Raw genomic sequence first — 22,772 nt, 5'->3', positions numbered from 1 at the left:
GGGAAATACATTTGTTGCAGTGTTCTTAGGTGTGGAGACATTTTGTTGTCTTTTGAATATATTTGAAGGTCGCAGAATGCCAATCTTTAGAAGATCTGCTTGTCTCAACACAATTTCTCAAGGAGTACTGTCTGAGTCTTCTGTGGTTGTTTGAGGATGGAGCGCTTGGCCTATGAGCTCCTGATGTTTCAAATTGTTACATGGTGTGTCTGTCTGTCCACCACATGACCGGTCTATAAAAATCACCCTTGAGACATCAGTTGTAACCGGCTTTTAAATCAACAGAAAAAACGTCCACAAATAATCATAAAGGGACACTTCACCGATTAGCATTAAGCTTTCTATCTTAAATTTTATCTCTTGAATCTTATTTCTTGAATCTTTGTAGCTTTGTATCTTGAATTTCCCCTAGGGGATCAATAAAGTATCTATCTATCTATCTATCTATCTATCTATCTATCTATCTGTATCTTTAGAAAACCAGTCATGTTTTTGAATGGTCATGCATCATTCCCTCAGTTTGCCTTTGAGATGGGAGAAATACGGATTTCAATGAAACCCATGAATAGGACTTTCTCCTTTCAATCATCATCATTGAAAGCAGGAAGTCCAACATTGAAATCCGTATTTCTCCCATCTCAAGGCAAACTGAGGGAATGATGCACGACCATTGAAAAACATGACTGGTTTTCTAAAGATACAAAGCTTAATGCTAATCGGTGAAGTGTCCCTTTAATATGTACATCACCATGGTCAATCAATTCGATATAAAAATGCTAAACTGTTGCATTAATCTAGGGGATCAATAAAGTATCTATCTATCTATCTATCTATCTATCTATCTATCTATCTATCTGTATCTTTAGAAAACCAGTCATGTTTTTGAATGGTCATGCATCATTCCCTCAGTTTGCCTTTGAGATGGGAGAAATACGGATTTCAATGAAACCCATGAATAGGACTTTCTCCTTTCAATCATCATCATTGAAAGCAGGAAGTCCAACATTGAAATCCGTATTTCTCCCATCTCAAGGCAAACTGAGGGAATGATGCACGATCTTTGAAAAACATGACTGGTTTTCTAAAGATACAAAGCTTAATGCTAATCGGTGAAGTGTCCCTTTAATATGTACATCACCATGGTCAATCAATTCGATATAAAAATGCTAAACTGTTGCATTAATTCATTAATTGTATGCAAACTCCAAAAGGTTTTGGGTAAGGCCAAAATAGCAAAAATGAAACAACATTTCAATGGACAACCATATGTCAACAAAGTTTTGATGAAATCGGGCTAGTAGTTCTCTGCAAACAGACGGATGGGCAGACAGAAAAAAATATACCAAACAAAAAGTTGAAGTTATATTCATTAAAGTAAGCGATCAATAACTTTCTGAAGAATGAAAAGCTCAGATGCAAAACCCTCTAAATCCATCTGACCACTTTTCTTATAAAATCAGCATTTTTAAATCAGACTCCTGTAGGTTTTTGTCTACAAATCAATATTTCAGACCATTCACTCGGCATCGTTATCTCATTTTTTTGACATTGATGGCATTTAGAATGTTTTGAATCTGATCTCCTTAAATATCTCAAATATCTCATTTGGACGTGCTGTGACTAAGAGGTGCATAAAGAGAATCGCCCTGATTTGTGTTGGGGTTAAGCTCCTGGTAAACCGCTGTCTGTTGGTTGGCGTTAGGGTGGAGAGTATGGTAAATTGAGCTATTCTTGCTTGCAGTCAGAGTCTTGTAGACTGTGGCCGTGGTTATTGCGGTGTCATTGTGACTTTCGTTGGGTGGATCTCTCTGTTGGGGTGGTGCCATCACTTCCTGGTAGATTGTGTCATCTGGCGTGGTGTTGCAGCTCTGGGGGTGGAGAGATGGCCTGTTGTTCCCCAGAGGACAGGTCGGTAAGTTGGCCCGAGGCCTGCTAAAGGTCTGGAGAGGACCGCAGTTGTTCACATAATCTCCGTCACTTTGCTGTGAAAATACAAACCAAAGTAACAGATGATGCATGAATAATGTTTACAAGCATAAGCAATTGATAATGAAGACTAATTTGAATATTCCACATAAAATGGTTGCACAGAACTAGCAAGGCTGACTAACATGGTAAGAGCCAACCAGAGACACGGAGTAGAGATTTAGAAATACATCCCACCCTACTGCCATACAGTCATTCAAGCCCAGGTTTTTAGGAACTGTTAAATTGTGTGACTGCTATAAAAAAATACTCCAAATCACAACTCAAACTCCAGATTAAAACCGTGTTAAACTCCAAACCAGCGACAGAGCAATTGCCCCTCTATGGCTCTAGCTTAGAGTGTGGTGAACAACAATTACAACAACATAACAGCAAAAACATACAGGGGCAATTGCTCTGTCGCTAGTTTGGAGTTTAACACGGGTTTAAACTCGGTGGTGACGCAAGAAGTCACGTGACGACTTAAGCTCCATTGCTGTGTCATATGCACCTGTGGTTTAACCTGCTGCTGCGTTTTACCTTGATCTCAATTGCTGTGTCTTCAAGGAAATTCAAATCACCCACTAGAGGGCGCATTTTTTGCGTGTTAGTCTAATCTCGGAAGGGACATGGTTTTACGATAGACTAAACCATAGTTTGCAGAATAGCTAGATAGGTGACAGTTTACGCTTCATAAACCGACACATACACACACACTGTTGGCTAGTTTGGACTTATTACACAGTAGGCTACAATAAAGGCTACAAGATAGCAGTTGCTTAAACGTACACTATGTAGTTTTTGCTCCCATCTAGTGGTTAAATTTGATTTTGCATGCACGCTCTAGCGCCACACGTTTTTAAATGTGCGTTGCAAGATGGCTAGAACTACGGGAAGTTGAATGGGTCGAGATTCATTCAAGATGTCTTCTACCACTTCATCGAGTTTTCTTTCCAGTGATGATGTAAGCTATTCTAAAATTCTTTGAATAATTTGTATGATCATGTATGAGTAATTACTCCTCGAGCAACATAGTGACTTACGTTGTCATGCTTATATTGTTTTTACATTAGCTTACTATCGTAATATTAGCATAGCAGCAGCCAACAACTTGACATGACAGTATAGGCTAATGCTTGTATTGCTCTAAAGGCATGAACTATGTCACTAAGTGCAGTGCTTGTCTGTAGGTTAAGTATGACCGTCTTCACGCTGCTTCTCTGTGTAACGCGAAATGCAAAAACGCGTTTTTCCCTAGCGGTAGTGTTTAGCGGTAGCGGTAGTGTTTTATGTCCCTCTCGGCAGTTCATATTTTTCTATACACCGGAAAAACATGGAAGACTTCCTGTGAACGTCCCTTTCAATGTAAATGCCGGGAAGTGATTCTTCGGCCAGCAGGACGAGTCAGATCATTGGTATACGTTATTTTACACCAAAGAGGATCTATTTATGAATGAAGACGTTGACTTGAGGTACTAAAACACTTAAAATCCTACATAATGTACCTTTAAGTTGGCAAATGCCTAACTAAAAATGTACAAAGAACGAGTAGGCCTATTCGTAAAATAGCCTAACGCACGGTAGATCGTACCATCAACCCTCGATTATGGTCTTTATTTAGGCTAGGCCTACTTAGGCTGCGCAAAGCATTTATTTGAGGCAGACTTCCAGGCAGGAACTTTTGTTACGTGCGTTTTATTGTGAGACCAGAGAGACATGCGTTTTGTTAGCGGCACCAGGCTATTAAAAGTAGTTTTCAGTTTAGTTTGGGGTTTAATTTACTTTTGGACTGTTTGGTGATGTTGCTAAATGTAGAGACTGATGGGCACTGAAATATTAGGCTATTATATTTGAAGGTTCACTATTAAGTTTCATGTTGTTGAAACGGATTTCCACCCGCTGTTCGCGGGAGGCGCTTTCATTCATTCAATGACTGAATAGAATAGAATAGAATAGAATAGAATAGAATAGATACTTTTTTGATCCCGTGAGGGAAATTCGTTCCTCTGCATGTAACCCAATTTAACCGAATTAGTGAACACACACAGCACACACACAGTGAGGTGAATCACACACTAACCCAGAGCAGTGAGCTGCCTGCCCAACCAGCTCGGGGAGCAGTGAGGGGTTAGGTGCCTTGCTCAAGGGCACTTCAGCCGTGGTGGACTGGTCGGGGATCGAACCGGCAACCCTCCGCTTACCCCCCTGTGCGCTGTGAAACCTTATGTGTAACATAGATTGAGGATTTTTTTTTTTAATTATCGGCAGGCCTATATGAAACATAAAAGGTACATTCTAATTTGACCATGCTATGCAGTTAACCGAAATGGTTAGTCTCCACAGTAAGCCCCTTCTTCTATTTGAGCTGCAGCAACGAGTTATTATGCATACAGCCGGCCATCTCGCGGCAACATTGCGAATGCGTTGTTAACTCAAACCATTTGAGCGTTTAGAGCTGTAGGCTAGGTGAACATCAGAAACGGCTATATTATATAAAAAGAATGTTTTTACTTAGGAATATGATTTGAAAACGTCTGCCCCTATCCGACACACTAACATGCATTTCACAGGCATTAAAGACAGTTGTGACATTATAGCCTACACCGCACAGATGCATTTTGCCTCGTGTAGGCCTGTTTAGGCTGACAAAATACGTAGCCTAGTCCCACATCGATTCGTAAAGGCTGGAATGCGTACGGAGCCATGGAATGTGGGTTTAGTGCCCAGCATAATTTGTCCATAGTTGGGCTGAAGTGTGGCGATTAATAGGCTTATTTTTGCTCCTCCGTGTAATGTTCTATTTAATTTGTGACAATTGATTGACTGACTGATTAAATGTTATAAATAACATACTTGATAAGATTTCAGATTCAGATTCCACAAAAGTAGCCTTGACTATTTCATGATATATTTCAACATTATTTGCGTTTTATTAAAATGTAGCCTACTTTACATTTCCAAAGTGTTTTGGCACTTAGAGCGCATTTAGCCACAAGAGTCATAAAAAGTATCCCGTCAAAATCCTGAAATGCGTTAAGACTGTTGAATTACGACTGCATCTGCTGGGGTAAAACTCGAAACAGCGCACTTCCGGCTTCCAGGCAGTTTAACCCAGTTTAACTAGGAACCAGCTGATCCTGTCTCATTTGTGACACAGCAATCACGTTAAACTTAGTGCGCAGCTGCGTGTTAAACTCCAAAACCTCCGTTTTAAGGAGCACGGTTTTAAATCGTAGCACAGCTAGCGCAATGCTAACTGACAGAGCAATTGGCCCACAGTATCTATTCACTCACCTCTGCAGTCCTTGCTGGGTCTGTGAATATTGAGTAATCTGTGGACATAAGAACCATCAAACATGCAGACCACTGTTACATTATTCATAACATTCAACTCTTCACATGCTTTATGCCACAGGCATGGGGCATTTTGAAAAGTAAAATAACGACTGTAAAATCAGTCTAGACATGTCTGCAGAAGACAGACTCACCTTGTTTGGATGTCTTTTTGCATTTGACCACCAGGAGGCCTAAGCCCACCAGCAGCAACACAACAGGAGCAGCAACAGCGACCACCAACCAAAAGGCCAAGGTGCTCTCTGAGTTAGAGATAGCTTGGACACGAGAGCAGGCAGTGGGAAAGAAAGAGGAGACATTGAATACTTCAAAGGAACCTCATCAGAAAAGACTGCTGCATTAATAACGAGGGAGACTGACTGAGCAAAAACAAGACACTGAGGGCTGAGCTAAAAAAGTACTGATGCAGTACTAGCAACTATTTTTGACACTATTTGCGCCTTGGGGTACAATCGTATGTACAAAACCGATTGCACTTGGATCAAAGCACATTTTCTGAGCCACTGGAATGCAGAATGGCTATTTGCGCTGGTCTTCCTGATGCATGTGCATTTATAGGAGGGCAAAGGAAAAGTAGGAATATTGCACAAACACATGGAGGGAGAAATGTGAATAGCGATGCATTAGCTATTCTGCCATACTGTATGTAGACATTCATGCAATATATCCAAATACTTGCTGGGTTCCACACATATTTCCCTACTTACAAATATGTATATATATATATATATACAGTATATATATACTTTATTGTTTATATCAATCATTTATGGACTATAATCCACATGTTCATATTTCCCTACTTTGAATGCATTACTGTACACAGTGTTCATCCTCTTCAAATAGGAAAAACTCAGTATATTAGCACTTTCTTTGTACTTCCAGCACTGAGTAATGTTATTGGGAAGTGTTCTGTGATATACCCTCCAGGAAAGACTGCTGTCATATTTTGTATTGTAATTAGGATGTAGAGAGGGAAATAGTAAGGCACTGTATATAATGTGATTGTTATGGAAAGGTGAACACAATGCTGCTTAACGTAAATGTAGCATTTAGCATTAGCATATTTAGGGAGTTTTCTTTTTTTTTTTTTTTTTTGAAGTGAGGAGGAGTTGACGGGTCAGAAGAGAACAAACACCAAGGCTAAATAAATCATACCTTTCACAACGTTGAGATCGACAGCAGAAGTGAACTCAGGTCCTGCATCTCCAAACTCCACACACCAGTATATCCCAGCATCCTCTGCCCTCAGGTCCGTGATGGTCACAGTGAAGGCTCCCTCAGTTCCAGCAGTGCTGTTATCCAACGTGAATCGCTCCCCACCGACTGACCCCTCTTGTAGGCACTGTATGGCGTCCTTCCCTCGGCAGAAATGCGGGCGGCTGCTCCAGTTGGCTCGCTGGCATTTAACAACCACCGTTCCCCCCTCGAACCCTGTCTCAGTGTTCACTGCCAAGAATACAGTACAGTACATCCAATCAGATATTACTTCATATTGCTAAACAAAGAATACAGTACATCCAATCAGAAATTACTTCATATTGCTAAACAAAGAATACAGTACATCCAATCAGATATTACTACATATAGCTAAACATACTTTTACAAAGCTACAGTGTGATTGGACAGCCACAGCATAACAAGATATGATGGAAAATAAAATTATTCCAGGTTGAATGTACAGTATGTCCTAATTTGTAACTAAGGTAAGGGGCGATGTGACACAGCTGGTTACAGTGTCCATACCACATTTGGGTGTTAGTGCCCATCTCTCTCATTCCCTTTCTGTCACTCTCCTCAGTATCATACTGTACAGTATCAGAATAAAGGTTAAAAAAAAAAAAAAAAGCTCCAACAAATTACTTTAAAGTATTTATTGAGCTATAAACGAGGGGATCTGTGGAGGAACCAGCTGCAGTGTCCATGCCACATTTGGCTCGCGGGGACTCAGGTTCAAAGCCCACCCACGATGATTTCCCAATCCTACTCCCATTCCTCTGTCCAACTCACTTCCTGTCACTCTTCACTATCCTGTCCAATTAAACGTAAAACAAGATCAAAATGTTATACTGTACAACAGAGTTAAAACGTACAGCTTTTCACCATCAAAATCCGTTCAGAACGGTGATCACGTTCTGATTTCTGTGGTGCGCTCATCATACAGTAGTGGCTCCCAGCATCCTCAGCTGTCAGTTTGCCAAGGGTCACGGTGAATACGCGGTCGCTGGGGGAATCAAGGAGGCTGAGCCTGCTTCTCTGTGAGGTCCTGTTTGGATGAAAATACTTGCGTTGTCTTTTGTAACGCTGAGCATACGTGCACCTGAAGAGGACATCTCCACCCTCATATCCAACATTTCGCAATTCTTTTTTGGGGGGAGAAACAGAACAAATAAGTTAAAGAGAGAAAAAAAAATAATAATAAGAGAGATATTACCAGTTACGACGTTTTAATTAATTGATTTGAATTCATGTTCAGATTCTACATGATTGTGAAGTTTATTCAATATTGTAATCAATATTATACAGTTAATGAATTGACAGCTGATTGCTATTCAACTCCTCAGCTCCAAATACATTTTCTCCATTACCCTGCACTCTATTTGACTGTGCAAATTATGCAAGGTGTTTTGATTCTCTCGTGTCTCTGTGTTAGACTCACCCCAAAATTGTATTGTTGTGTTATTATTATTTTCTTGTGGCTGTTGGTTGAACTGGCAGCTGTACACACCTCTGTCTCCAATGGCAACTCTCCTGAAGGTCAGGGTGAGGCGCTTGTTCAATTTGTCGTCTTGTAAGTCGAACCGCTCGTCAGATCCAGTGGGGACGGTGGTGCAGTTCCCACCCGTGCCAGCGAGTTTACAGAAGCGCTTTATGAAGCCTGCGTCCGAGGGCCGGTACTCACAGGAGATGCTTGTTCTCTCGCCAATGTAGCCGTACCTCACCATGTCTTGACAGAGAGATTCTGTTGTTGTGAATGGAAATCAAAAGAGATATTTTTTTTTTTTTCACAATAGATGTTTACATCTGAAGAGAGTGACCAGCTCAAACATATTTTCTTATTTTTTCTTAAGATCTGCAAACATCATCAAGTTATAAATATAGTTGAATATAAACTCCACACATTTACTTTTCAACTGTTCGACATTTTATTAGGCAGTATTCTAATTCAGCTAAATGTACTGAAATATATCTTTAAAAAAAACAACAACAATATATTACAATACATTACAAAAGAACATTTTAGAAAAGCTTTTTTTTACCAGGAATCAGGCAGAGAATGAGAAGCAGAAGATGCTTCCGTGGGGCCTGGTGAGGAGATTGGATGCCTGGCATGGTAACGTCAGCAGCTCAATGCAAGAGAAGTGAGGATCTGGGATCCTGTTTATATGGTGTTCTATCTGGAGGGGTTATGCAATAGGTTTTTTTTTTTTTTTTTTACTTTTGACGGCTCCTCCTCGGCATAAAATGGAGATCCAACTTCCTTTACTGTCAATGCACTCACAAACCACATGTGTGTGTCAGTGTGTCAGTGTGTGTGTGTGTGTGGGTGGGTGGGTGTGGGTGGGGGTACTATGTTTGCACAACTCTTCTGAGAATAACAAAAGTTGTCATCGTAAATGAGGTCAACACATGAGGCAATCAAGGCAACAGAATCCAAACTTGTACAGCACCAGGGGATGGGTTGAACTTTGACCCGAAGCGAGAAGAAGAGTTGGCTAGTCTATTTTATTCCGCAGTGTGGGTGAAAGTGTGAATGAATTTGAATTATGTACAGTCCCTAACAAGGTGCTTTTGCCATATGACGTAAGTCCACCCTTTGCAGCTATAACAGCTTCAACACTTCGGGGAAGGCTCTCGACAAGGTTTAGGAATGTGTATAGCCTAGGCATTTTTGACCGTTCTTCCAGAAGCGCATTTGTGAGGTCACACACTGATGTTGGACGAGGTGACTAGCTTTCAGTCTGTCCTCTTTGTCTTTATGGACCTTGCTTTGTGCACTGGTGTACAGTCATTTTGGAACAGGAAGGGGCCATCAAACTAGATCGTAGCTTACAAGAAGTATTTTTTTTGTTACCCGCTGGGCCAGTTTGCACATCGGAAATGAACCTGGTGGTACATTTTGTGGGAACCAATCGCAAGCTGGCTTTTCCACCTGGCACACCCGGATCGTTGGTCTGATTGGTTTAAACATTCAACATGACTAACAGGGGCAAGGAAAAACTCCCTAGAATTGGAGATACATATAATTATGAGATACATATAATTATGACCACCAGGCAGTGAAGCGCTAAACTATAGGTTTAGTCAGATTTATTTTTTTTTTTTTTTTTCAGAGCAAATATCTGTAAAGGATTCCCGGGAGACTGAAGGAACAGGGTGCATGAAACTTGGTGAACATGAAGCCCCACATGGATCATCCTCCTCATATTGATTGGCAGTGCATTGATGTTGTCCTGTATCCACATGTCCATAATATCAGAATCACCTACTGTATGCTCTGTTGCCCACATACCTGTTATGCTAAGTACAATTCAAAACCCCCTTGTAATACAACTTAGTGCCTGAAGAGGTGCTCTATTAAATGCTTGCAAGTCAGTGGAAGAGTGCTGCTGTTGCAGACGTTATGGTGCTTTCAACATATCATTGAGTCGTTGACATCATAGACTGTATATGAATGCATATAAATGTAATGAACATGTAAATGTATATAAACTATAGTTTTATATTATATTACGCATATTCTTCATATACTGTCTATGATTCACATGGTCCCCTTTTCCTAGGATGTTCCTATATGTTTAATGCATACATGCCACATTTGTGTGCATGATATTCAAATAAAAGGCACCATTTGGATCATATGCATTGGCTTTATTAATGTCAAACAAATTGTCACACTATTTTTCTGATTTGTGGTCAAGATAAACACATATACAGTACACATCAGAAACGTACAGACACAGATACAGTATGTGTCAGCCCTCATTTTGTGTTAACTTTGAGATCGATAGCAGAAGTGAACTCAGGTCCTGCCTCTCCAAACTCCACACACCAATATATCCCAGCATCCTCTGCCCTCAGGTCCTTGATAGTCACAGTGAAGGCTCCCTCAGCAGCAGAATTGCTGTCACTCAAAGAGAATCGGTCACCATCGACTGATCCTTCCTGCAAGCACTTGACCGGATCTTTTCCTCTGCAGAAACGCTTGCTGCCTCTCGATTCCTCTCCATTCTGATACGGACACTCAACCATCAGAAGGCCCCCCGAGTGTCCAATCACAGTGGTTACTGCAAATCACACATGCATCATACATGTCACATGATCAGGCATAGACAAACATTACTTACATTTAAAGTTAAAGTTACATACACTGTTTGCAATCAATCATGCAGCCAATCAATCAGGTCAATCAGTTCATCAATTCATCAATCTGCTATCTCTCTCTCTCTCTCTCTCTCTCTCTCTCTCTCTCTCTCTCTCTCTTCTATGTTCTTAGACATAAGACACAGTATGAAACAAATAAAATAAAATTCAACATTGAAAGCATGACATTATTGTAAATTTAAAGTAATTTGAAACTTACCGCCTTTAACAACCAGCCGGCGTTCAGAGAGATGATCTGGTTCCATTCGACCTCTTTTCATTCCACAGCTGTACTTCCCAGAATCCTGTACGGTCAGTTTCTGCAAGGTGACGGTGAACACCCGAGCATTGGTGTGGTCTCGAAGCGAGACACGCCCTTTCACCTGGCTGGTTTGACCAATATCGGTCTCGATGAGGGTGTTCGGGGATGCGGAATCCTTTTTGTAGAAGTACTTGGCCTTCGTCTGAAAACCTTGGGCGTATGTGCACTTGAACGTAACCTCTCCGCCTTCATATCCAATATTTGACAGTTCTTTTTGTTGAAACAAACAAAAAGAGAAATCACCAGTGAAAATATGTCCAGATTATAGGAACAGTGATAGAGAGGAGATAGAAAAGACTGTCTACAGTAAAATAATCTAAAGAATATATATATACACACATAATATTTATATAAAGTGTACAGAATCAGCATACATAATTACAGATATCATGATCTGTGAAATATCATTAGACTCACCCCAGAACTGTATTGTCTTCAAGTTGACACGGTCTCCATCAGGGGAGTAACCACACTTGTAAACGCCACTGTCACCGTCTGCCACCCGTCTCAAGGTCAGGATGGCAAGCTTGTCTGACTTGTTGTCTTGGAAACCAAAGCGCTGACGTTACATAGCCCACGCTCACAGACTTTGCAGAAGTCTTTGGGTTTGGATGCAAACTTGGGCGGATATTGACAGGAGATGTCTGTTCTCTCGCCGATGTAACCATAGCTGACCACGTCCTGACCAATGCAATCTACCATTGAGATAATATCGAGAGAAAATAATAATGGCCGGGTTTCCCAGATTTGTTAAGAAGCTCTTAAGTGCTAAGAACTTCTTAGGAGCGTTCTTAGAATGTTCTTAGAGTGCTCCTAAGAAGTTCTTAGCACTTAAGAGCTTCTTAACGAATCTGGGAAACTCGGCCAATAACAATAATGATAATATATGTTTTCAACTTCATGCACTTTACAGTATTCATCTCAAATGTTAGTGAATTCACAAACCACACTGAACCTGACTGTAGGAGAGTTTGTGAATGTTTTTCAATTAATGTAATGTAACAAGTGAGACCCATGACATCATAGTAGAGATTAAAATGATCATAAATACATAAAATGATCTGTAGTATGTATCATAGGCCATCATAATAATCATAATCATCATCATAATTTAAGACATACTGTAATATTGTGTCAGGCATAATTTAAGATACACTACACTGTACTTATGTGTTATGCATAACTTAGGATACTATAATATTGTGTGAAGCATAATTTAAGACATACAAAGAGACACAGTAATAGTGCTGTCCTTACCAGGAATCAGGCAGACAATGAGCAGCAGAAGATGCTTCAGCGGGAGCTGGAGAGGAGACTGGATCTCTGGCATGGCAGCGGCAGGGAGTCAGCAGCTCACTGTTAGAGAATCGAGGACCCGAGACGTTTATATGGTGTCCAGTCTGGATCCTTCCCTAATTTTTTTCCCCTCCCTTTCTCCTCCACACGCACACACACACACACACACACACACACACACACACACACACGTGTGTGCACAGGCACCCAAACCCACATTTCTACTACTTCTCCAAACCAACTCAATGGAATGACACCACTGTATATCTGCAACCTTTTACGTCCCTATTGTCCTTCTAGGCCACTAAGGTCTTTCTCACAATATTTTCTCTCCGTTCCAAATGCAACCCGAAAAACTAAAGGTAATATAGGGCTTTTTTGTTGCTGTCCCTCGACTCTGGAATAATCTCCAAATTAAGTCTTGACTCTTGTCCCACTATATCAGTTCTTTTGAATCAAACTTAAAGACCCATCTATATTCTTTGGCCATCAATTTCTCCCATTGTTTTTTTTACTATTATTTATCTTATTTCTATTTATTTTAAGCATTATGTTAACTGGCATCTTTAACATTACTGTGCATTTTTCTCTAGGCCTAGTAGTTTCAGTAACCATGTTATTTTATCAACATTTATAATCAGTTTATCATTACCATTTTCATTCTTCATTTTTTCATTTTATATCTGTGAGCACCTATGGACAATTGTATTCAATTTAAGTGTGCTATATAAATAAATGTGACTTGACTTGACTTGACTTGACTTGACTTGACTTGACTTGACTAACTCAAGTTACCGTCTACAACCAAAGGTAGCATTCCAGGCAAACATGTTTTTCTTTTGGAAGACATTCCCAGAGTCATTTTCAGTAAAAAAGCAATGATTAGGTACGCTAACTGCTAACACAGCAGATTATGTGGCCCACACCGTCTTGAGCAGTTCATGTTCCTCATTTTATTTTCAGTTAGGGGTTTATTTACTCTCTAGCAATGACAGATGCATCCTCCCTTTTCAGTGTAGGCCCACGCAGTCACTTTTGCCAACACTGCAGAAAGTACTTCTCCATGACTCTTCGATGTGCACCCAATAACAACACACTGCAACAACTGCTTATCTAATCAAATCTAACCAAGTGATTTTCATCTCATATCAAGATAAAAAAAAAACATTGGTATTGTTTTTAGCATAAAGAGACTGATAGCATTTCGTCGTAAAATCGTTTGACTTAGATTTAGAAGAGTTTTACTTATTTTAAGATGTGTCTTCCTGAAAATAAGTGCATGTGTCTGTCAGTGTGTTAAGTAAGTTTGCCCTAAAAACAAGCAAATTTGTCTGCCATTGTGTCGAGTGAATTTTTCTTGTTAAGACTTCTTAAAACTAGATGCACCGCATAGCGGTACACAATATGACCGCCGCTCAGTTCTGCACATTCTCTCCAAAACGAATTACGCTCGTCAACTTTCCTGTATGGCTGGGATTATACTTGCTGTTAGACCAACCGTAAGCATATGCGCCCGTGTGCGACCTGCTGTGTCCGGTGTACAGACTCGCTGCAGCATTACGCACCCTACTGGAGGTCTTCACTAGGGGGAGAATAGTAACATCAGATGTGGATGTGGCCATGTGCCATTGTTTACTCTCATGATTGCCCCCAGCTTCGATGTCGATAATGCATCTTGCAGTCACCTTTTTTTGTAGTGATCGCCCCCTACTTTCTTATCAGTATTGCATCTCGCGGACGCGTCATGTTCGCTTGCGACGACGTGCACGACCGACGCACCAAACGACCGCAAAATACGCGAGGCAGTCATGATACGAACACGAACGCGTTGTCTGCGGCAAGTCTAAACCTGCCTTATCTCCAATTTGTGCAATATACTGTATGTATATCTCCTACTCTTGCAGCTCATGTGTATATGAGTGTGTGCATGTGTGAGTTTGCTTGTATAAAGATGTGTGTGTATCTGTCTGTGTGTGTGAATGTGCATGTGTGCGCATGTGTGTGTGTGGAATCCGTGGAAGTGTGTTTATCTGTGCGTGTGAATCTGTTGATGTGTGTGTGCGAACTTAGTTACTTTTTAAACTGAGCCCCCTGCCGGCTCAACATAAAAATGCCAATCGGTTTTGCCAATAGCCTACTCACTATATTGGAATTTAACAGTTACGCCATTTTAACAGTAACGTCAGAACGTATAGAAGACATCACAACCTGCAAAAAGTAATTTCAGGGAGGTATCTAAAAAATACTTTAACCTACTGAGATACTGAAATACAGATGAATAGCCTATGTTTGTTCAATAATGTCTAGTCAGTATACCAAATAAGAGAGGCCTATAGATAGAAACTGTGGTAATAAAATATGAAGATTTTGGTAGTTTGGGCTTTTCGTGTATCCTTCTACTGTAGCCATTTAGCCATCTACTATAGGCCTGAATTATATGCCAATGAAATTACACTTGTTAAACTCACCTCAATAAATATTTTGCAATCATTTAATGGGCAATGCTAAAGTTACTGTTACAAACCAGCGGCAGAGTTGGCGGTCCAACGGCGGTAACCACCAGTGGCCCGCTGGAGTTTTGCTCATCAGTTCTCTGGCTGTCCACCGGCGGCTCAGAAGCGGCTCCAGATAAAGGGCCACCCTTTTGCCGCTTACTACCCACCAGCTTCTAATTGGCCTTATTTATGGCCATAATAATGAAAATGATGCACTAAAATAGCAATAATACATTATAACACTTTCCATTTGCCCTCAATCAGAACAATTTACAATTATTTACAGGACTTACCAAAGTTACCAAATTTACTAAGGTGAAGACAGTGCCTGCTGATGAGAAAACTATAAATGTATTCTGTAATTTAATAATCCAATATAAAAACATTTATCCTCAGCAACTATCACACAGACTCACCACACATAGTATTAGGTTCAATACATTTTGTTTATTTATTTATTTTACTTGCTTTTGTTTATTTATTTTACATGCTCATTTACATGCTTTATTTATTGTACATGCTTAAACAATTTATTAAAATTATTTTTAATAATGATATATGTAACACACTCTTCAGATGTAAGGAAAGTAAAGATGCAAAGAAGTTGTGACAGACATTCATGGCTTGTTTCTCCCTTGACATTGGTGCCAGATTAATGAAAATGCAGTTCTACCTTGCTGGGGTGTTACTGGCAGCGTTGTGAGCGAATTTGACAGAGGTGTAGGTCTGATTGGTAAACTCTGTTGAACAGATTAGAAATGAAAAGGCGTATTTAGTGAGATGATTACTGCAATGGCAGGGTTCATACAAAAAAAATTGAGCTGAATTTACTACCTTTTCACTACCATCAACATGTTTTCTACTACAAAAGCAAAAGGTGAAGAGTAATGTAATGCAATACCTTTCCGAAACACAATAACACATTTAAGAACAACGGGGATTTAACAATGGACAAAGCTACTGGCATTTGAACAGGGGTGTGTAGGCTGTCAATAGGCACTGTATTTACCGGCATGGCTGGAGTTGATGAAGCTTGCTGGGTGGTGGTGCTGGCAAAGGTGTAGTGGTCTGACTGGCAAACTCTGTTGAACAGATTAGATATGAAAAGACGTGTTTAGTGAGATGATTACTGCAATGGTATGACACCTGGCACGCTAACTAGCGCCTAAAGTACAAACACTTCTAAAGGATATTTCCACTTAATTTTCAGACAAACCAAGCAAGGGACCACATGTACAGACTCTATAAATACTAACCATGATGTCAGTTTTTTATTCAAATAACTTGAAAGAGATCGTCAGGTATAAATGCACCATGCTAGTGGCCAGTTCATTCATTCACATGCTGTTACATGCTAACTGGCGCCTAGAGTACAAACACTACTAAAGGATATTTCCACTTAATTTTCAGACAAACCAAGCTAGGGACCACATGTACAGACTCTATAAATACTAACCATGAGGTCCGTTTTTTATTTAAATTACTTGAAAGAGATCGTCAGGTATAAATGCACCATGCCAGTTCATTAATTCAGATGCTGTTACATGCTAACTAGCGCCTAAAGTAAACACTTCTGAAGGATATTTCCACTTAATTTTCGGGCAAACCAAGCTAGGGACCACATGTACAGACTCTATAAATACATTTTGGAAACAGGTGTTGGCTAGAATTACGCTTTACATACAGTTTTTAAAATGAAAATAGTAGAGATATAGAGAAGAGATGTTTTACTTACCTAGTCCTAAGCCTGCTACTGGTGGTTTGAGTACTGACATTGTAGGCTATTCGCATCTGCTTGGATGAGTTTGCTTGATTATGTTTCTAAACGTAAAGACATTTAACAACTTCTTAATCAGTCAGACGGTTACACAGTTACGTGCAAGAACAACAAGTCACGTAAGAGATGAAATCGTTTAGCTTACTGCAACATGAGAAATCAAGTAGTGTGAAACTAGCGACAGTAAAGAAAATTCCAATATGGCCGCCATTCGGAACTGAGAAATCACAACTCCATCTTCTTCGTTTGTCTTCTTCTCTCTGGTCTGATCTATCATTCACTGAGCAGCGCCAGCGCCACACACCAGTGGCAGCAGGCTGCAGTGTTTGAACGTGGTTGCATTAGTTCTGCTTTTGACGTTCTCATATAAAATCGTAATAAATACATAATTGTTTTATTTGGTAATCACAGGGTAGCCACGGGGGTGCCAGTGACACAGCTACATGGGGCCATGGGGCCATTCTAGGCTTCAGTGTAGAGCAGCCACGTTGAGGGACCATTCACTAAATGCACACATAAATACATTTATTATAGCCCCCCATGGATGAAAGTCCACAAAACTTGGCATACTCCCAGAGGGTGTCAGGATAATCATACACATGAAATTTGGTGCAGTTCATAGCATCTCATCTGAAGATAGGGGCAATTAAAGCAATATTACATTACATTTTCAATTTTTACCATGGGGGTGCAATTCACAAATGACTGGTTATAAGCTAAGTTGATCCGAGCTCTTGAGACCAACATACCATAAAAAATTTGTCATCCTCGGTGCCACGGTTCAGGTAGTTATGTAGGAAAAACTGCAATTTTTGGGCTTCGGGCGGGGCCAGCGCGGGGGGGGAGTGACCCCCGGGGACGAAACGAAATTCCGTAAAAGTCTACTGGGGCTACATGCCCACCAAGTTTCATGTGCCCCGGTGTTACGGTGTCCCGGGAATCGTTGACCAAAAATTCAGAACCGATGACGGAAAAAAAAAAAAAAAACTTTGACAACAACTATATGACCGCTTCGCTAGCTATGCTAGCGGCGGTCATAATAAGGCAAGGTTTTTTAAATTAAGTCGAAATTATATTTCTAGAGAAGTCTCTCCATACTTAAAATAATACCAAAACATGAATGCCACTTAGATTTTAATTTTTGCAGTGCACAACCCAAGTCCTATAGCAAATACTGATAGATTCATCTCTACCCCATAGAGAGAAGAAAATTACACTCTTACTGTAAGCACAAGTGTTTGTTTTTCTGCCAATATTGCACAACAGTGACATGTTTGGGGGTGGTGTGAAAATGATAAGGATTTGTGTGATACGTTGTGGCTGTAATGCAGATATAGTATAGGGTGTTTTTCCCCCTCTAATCGGTGTGATCATGGCCCACACTGTCTTGAGTAATCACATTTGCAGTTCATGTTCCTCATTTTATTTTCAGTTAGGGGTTTATTTACTCTCTAGCAATGACAGACGCATCCTCCCTTTTCAATGTAGGCCCACGCAGTCACTTTTGCCAACACTGCAGAGAGTACTTCTCCATGACTCTTCGATGTGCACCCAATAACAACACACTGCAACAACTGCTTAATTAATCAAGTCTAACTAAGTGTTTTTCATCTCATATCAAGATTAAAAAACATTGGTATTGTTTTTAGCATGAAGAGACTTACCTAGCATTTCGTCATAAAATCGTTTGACTTAAATTTAGAAGAGTTTTACTTATTTTAAGATGTGTCTTCCTGAAAATAAGTGCATGTGTTTGCCAGTATGTTAAGTAAGTAAATTTGCCCTAAAAACAAGCAAATTTGTCTGCCGGTGCGTTGAGTGAATTTCACCTCTCTGCCTCCTGAGTGGTGAAATACACACCTCTCTGTTTCTGTTCAGTGATGGGGTGAGATAGGACAGAGGTGGAGAGAGAGCCTGGGAGACAGTAAGAGGTGACAGATGCAACACCTCTCTGTTTATGCTGCTTATGCAATCTGATCTTTTCTCAATCCACTACGGTCCTAGCATACTGAGTTTGAGCGAGAGACAGAGAGAGAGAGAGTATTTGTTTTTATTTTTAGAATTGTTGTTTTGTTGTTGTTGTTGTTGTTGTTGTCTTCTATGTCTCTATGTGTATGTCCACTTATACATTAATTCCACAATTCTGTCAAACATTTATTTATTTTCATTTAACCTCTTGCCGTATGTGTACATGTACTTGAGCTTTGGCAATAATGTTTCTGAAACTTTCATGCCAATAAAGCTATATCAAATTGAAATTAATTTAATTGAGAGAGAGAGAGAATTTGATTCAATTCAATTTAAAACATCGTTATTTATCCCCGAGGGGCAATTTCTCCATGCAGGCATAGTGACATATAAGTCGCACAACAGTACGACATACAGTAGAAGACAAGACATAAGGAAGATCAGGACTGACAGGAAAAGAGATACATGTAGAGAGAGAGAGGTAGAAAAAGAAAAATGTAGAGGTAGAGAAAGGTATAGAGGGAGAGAGTGAATGTTGTGTTACTCAGATGGCCTTTTTAGGGCTAGGGGGTGTGTAGATTAGTGTGTACATGTGTTTATGAAAACCTGCGGTTGCCCTTGGTAACTTGGGTTTGAGACCGCCTCTCTCTCTCTCTCTCTCTCTCTCTCTCTCTCTCTCTCTCTCTCTCTTTCTCTCTCTCCCATAATAACTTACATTGCCGTTGCCCAGCTGAGGTAATTCCTCTAGCTTTGCTGCCCCTATCTCTTTTTTCATATTATGTCTCCATGATGGCCTTGAAGTCAAGTGAATTAGCTTACTGTAACATTATTAGCTGGTAACCAAACCAGCAACATACAGTAGACAGTCCCAGCAGGCTCTTCCCCTCACTCTGCTGAGCAGAAGTCTCGTTCCATTCTCATTGAGCTCAATGTAAATCAAACCAGCTGATAGGCTAACTGAAATAAATCCATGCCAATATCTGGGTAAAGTGAAGGGGTATGTGATGATGTGGGGCTATTTTAATTTCAAAAGCCAAGGGGATTTAATCAGGGTGTATGTCTTGGATCCATGTATCCAAGATTTTTTTTTTTAAATGCCTCTTTGGGAATTTTTAAGACAAAGGGTTAACATAGGTGTTCCAATACTTATGACCTCTGTATTTTAACCCTTATAGGATCTTCGTTTTTTGGTTACACAGGGGGTCCTGCCGGGTCTGGTAGACCCATGGCATTTTGGGGTCTTTAATCCAACATATTGAAACCTTTTTTTGTTAAAATTCTCAGCAGATGTTTACTTCAACCTATTTGCAAGTCATATAAACAACATTTGTTACATTTGTTGCCTTTACCTTTGTTAAATCACATGGTTATGCACAGAAGTGCTACTCGTTTTTGTTGCACAAATGCAACAAACTTAGGAAATGCATCCTAAAACAGCCATAACTGGACAATGATCAACTAATGTACAAATGAAGGATGTTTTTCCAGAACTATAGTGAATTATTTATTAGAAATTGAACTTTCTCACTACATCTGCCATGATCCTCAGATTCTGAAACCTCTTCCTCTGCATCATCTTCAAGTCCCCCTGTCTCTTCCAGTATCAATTCTAAGGCAGTCTGAACTGAGAATCGCTTTGCCATCTTGTGTGGTATTCATTCCCGCAGGACAGATGGTAAAATGTGTGGGAATATGGGTGCAGATATTGTTGGGTTAGGGGTTGGGTTAGGGTTGGGTGCTCCAATTTTGTAACAATGTTGCAACCTTGTGCGGGAACTGCACTGGTGGCTCACACTAAGGGCCCATTTACCTGCTTTACCCTCTCTCTCCCTCTCTCTCTTTCTTTCTCTCTCTCCCTCACTCACTCACTCTCTCTCTCTCTCACACACACACACACACACATATACTGTACACAGGCCCAGAAACCTAAAAGGGGAAATGAGATAACACAGGACCTATGATTTCCACACATTATAGCCCCGGGTCCAGTAGACCCGCGAAGACCCTGTATGTAATAGAAATGTGCAGGGGGGGGGATGCAGGGGGGGTTCAAATTTTTTTTTTTCTGAATTATGTTCCTCACACAAAATGAGCCAAGGCCAATGAATCTCAGTTTGAAAAAATAATTATTTGTTTCACTTTTCTTAAGATGAAAACTGAAAACGGGTCCCACAGACCCGAAGACCTTATAAGGGTTAAGGAAACATTTATTTATTTGCGATACATTATTCATTCACAAAGAAAATCAATGTCCTCAAAGGTTGGACATTTCCTCTTTTTATTGTTTTGTTTAAGGCATTTAGATCAATTTCTAAAAGATGATTTCACATTCCTCTTTATAGTAAACCTTAGCATCTGATCAAAATACTTATGGAGGGCACTGTATATTTGCCATGCATAGAATGCAAACTGATTCATAACTACAAACAGCATTGGTGACAGAAAGATTAGTCATGCTGCCTAAACAATCGTCAGTTGTTCAATTCCCGGACAATGCAGGACATTTTGAAACGGTGTTTGTATTACTCAATATAGACTGCAGTACTGTTGAGCAATCACACTTGCTGTTTTCCCATGGAAGAGCATCTCCAGCCATAGTGGCAATATGGAAGGGTGGCAAGTGAAAGAAATGTCTGCTACAACCAGATTTTGCTCCCAATAGTTTAATTTAGTACCATGACGGTTCAGGCCTGTTAACTCTTCCTCAACCCCTCCCCAGACAAACTGTTCGGAGGAAAATATGGTTGTATCGGACTTTTCTTTGTTACTTGTTTGACTTTAGTCCTGCTCACAGTTTTAAATCAAGGGTGTGTGTGTGTGTGTGTGTGTGTGTGTGTGTCTGTGTGCTTTGACTGCACTCATCATGGAAAGGTGGAACATGTCATAAAAACAATATCAAATAGATTTCTTAATTTAAAATAAATAACACTTGCTCAGATTTCATATTAAAAGTGTTTTGAGTATGTAATGGGGTTCATTTTAGATATAATTTAAGTGGATAATATATTCACAAATATTTGAGCATGCCAAAATATTTAAATTGTATCATGAACTGATCACATGATCTTGGTGCACAATATTTACATTGAGTAAAAAAAAGCTGAAGTGGGTGATGTCCACTAGGTGCCGTAACTCCCTTCAAAACAACAACAACCACCACAAAAACATGCTGCACATTGCCTCAGCACACAAACGTGCTGAGTGCAAAATGCAGTCTAGGCTACATGAGTCAAAGTTATCATTACCATATTATATGCAATCATCCAAGGGATTTGTGGGAAATGTAGTATTAGAATACATGGTAACATCAGAGGAGTTTGTGGGTAATGGAGTATTTGAGTCAATGGAGTCATCAGAGGGTCTCGTGGGTAATGGAGTATTGGAGTATTCTGATACATCTTCTAGTTTTTTTTAACATGACTTTAGGAGTCCTCAGTTTGTGTAGAGGGTATGTGTGTGAGAGAGAGATAAGCAAGAAGAGAAAAAGAGGAAGAGATTAAGGCTAACGTTCATTGGCGTCAACGAGTGTGATGCGTGCCAAGGTACTGACTTTAGAGCTCCATCACTTTTAACAGAGAAAAGCCCACTGGCAGCACCTGGCATGTGCCGACGCCAAGGTTTAGAAATGTGTTCCATCTCTTGAGCTTCAGTGGGTGTTAGCCTGTAGTTTATGTATGTATGTATGTATGTATGTATGTATGTATGTATTTATTTTTTAAATGTGTTCTATCTCTTGAGCTTCAGTGGCCGTTAGCCTGTAGTTTGTTTGTTTGTTTGTTTGTTCATTCATTCATTCATTTATTTTATATATTCAGTCTTAGAGATTGCATGTGGGCTCGGGCTACAGACTCAGAAATGGAGGCAGGGAAAATAAATAAAGGACAAACTCATTATTTTATTGGACGAAAAAATGCATTGTTAGTAATAAAACATATACTGTAACATGACACGTTTATGAATATTAAAACACTGAATGATAAAATAATGACGACAATGTTCAGCTTTTAGTACAATGTGTAAATAGGGCACATGAGCCTGTTATACAGGTGCAAACTAGAACTTAATGACATCCTATGTAATTATTTTTTCCCTTGAATATTACATTCGCAAAGTAATTTGCAACTTGTAAACTTCTACACAAACTTGTATCATGTGCATAGCATAGGACCAGCATTGCAATTAGGCTGTCGCCATCTTGGTGACAGAATATTGGTGATAATCGTGAAACATT

General features: G+C 39.9%; 2 protein-coding genes and 1 long non-coding RNA gene across 3 annotated transcripts; all 3 read right to left on the bottom strand.

Moving 5' to 3' along the window:
* Positions 1-1,078: 1,078 nt before the first annotated feature.
* On the bottom strand, positions 1,079-8,653 carry LOC134069792 (polymeric immunoglobulin receptor-like). The gene is made up of 7 exons (XM_062525917.1): positions 8,580-8,653; positions 7,979-8,281; positions 7,413-7,682; positions 6,478-6,768; positions 5,454-5,576; positions 5,260-5,297; positions 1,079-1,982 (listed from the first exon to the last, which is right to left on the bottom strand). Exons 1-7 carry the CDS (start codon positions 8,650-8,652, stop codon positions 1,602-1,604), a joined length of 1,479 nt encoding a protein of 492 aa, XP_062381901.1. The 5' UTR covers position 8,653; the 3' UTR covers positions 1,079-1,601.
* A 1,523-nt stretch (positions 8,654-10,176) lies between these two features.
* On the bottom strand, positions 10,177-12,335 carry LOC134077259 (polymeric immunoglobulin receptor-like). The gene is made up of 5 exons (XM_062532763.1): positions 12,263-12,335; positions 11,681-11,700; positions 11,423-11,564; positions 10,904-11,215; positions 10,177-10,607 (listed from the first exon to the last, which is right to left on the bottom strand). The coding sequence occupies exons 1-5, from the start codon at positions 12,333-12,335 to the stop codon at positions 10,303-10,305; spliced, it is 852 nt and encodes a 283-aa protein (XP_062388747.1). The 3' UTR covers positions 10,177-10,302.
* A 3,083-nt stretch (positions 12,336-15,418) lies between these two features.
* On the bottom strand, positions 15,419-16,619 carry LOC134084841 (uncharacterized). The gene is made up of 3 exons (XR_009939760.1): positions 16,532-16,619; positions 15,806-15,878; positions 15,419-15,536 (listed from the first exon to the last, which is right to left on the bottom strand). It is a non-coding gene; the product is annotated as an uncharacterized LOC134084841 (long non-coding RNA).
* Positions 16,620-22,772: the final 6,153 nt, after the last annotated feature.

This window comes from Sardina pilchardus, chromosome 1, assembly GCF_963854185.1.
Source record: "Sardina pilchardus chromosome 1, fSarPil1.1, whole genome shotgun sequence".
Lineage (NCBI taxonomy): Eukaryota > Metazoa > Chordata > Actinopteri > Clupeiformes > Clupeidae > Sardina > Sardina pilchardus.
This window is presented reverse-complemented; position numbering and strand designations above follow the sequence as displayed.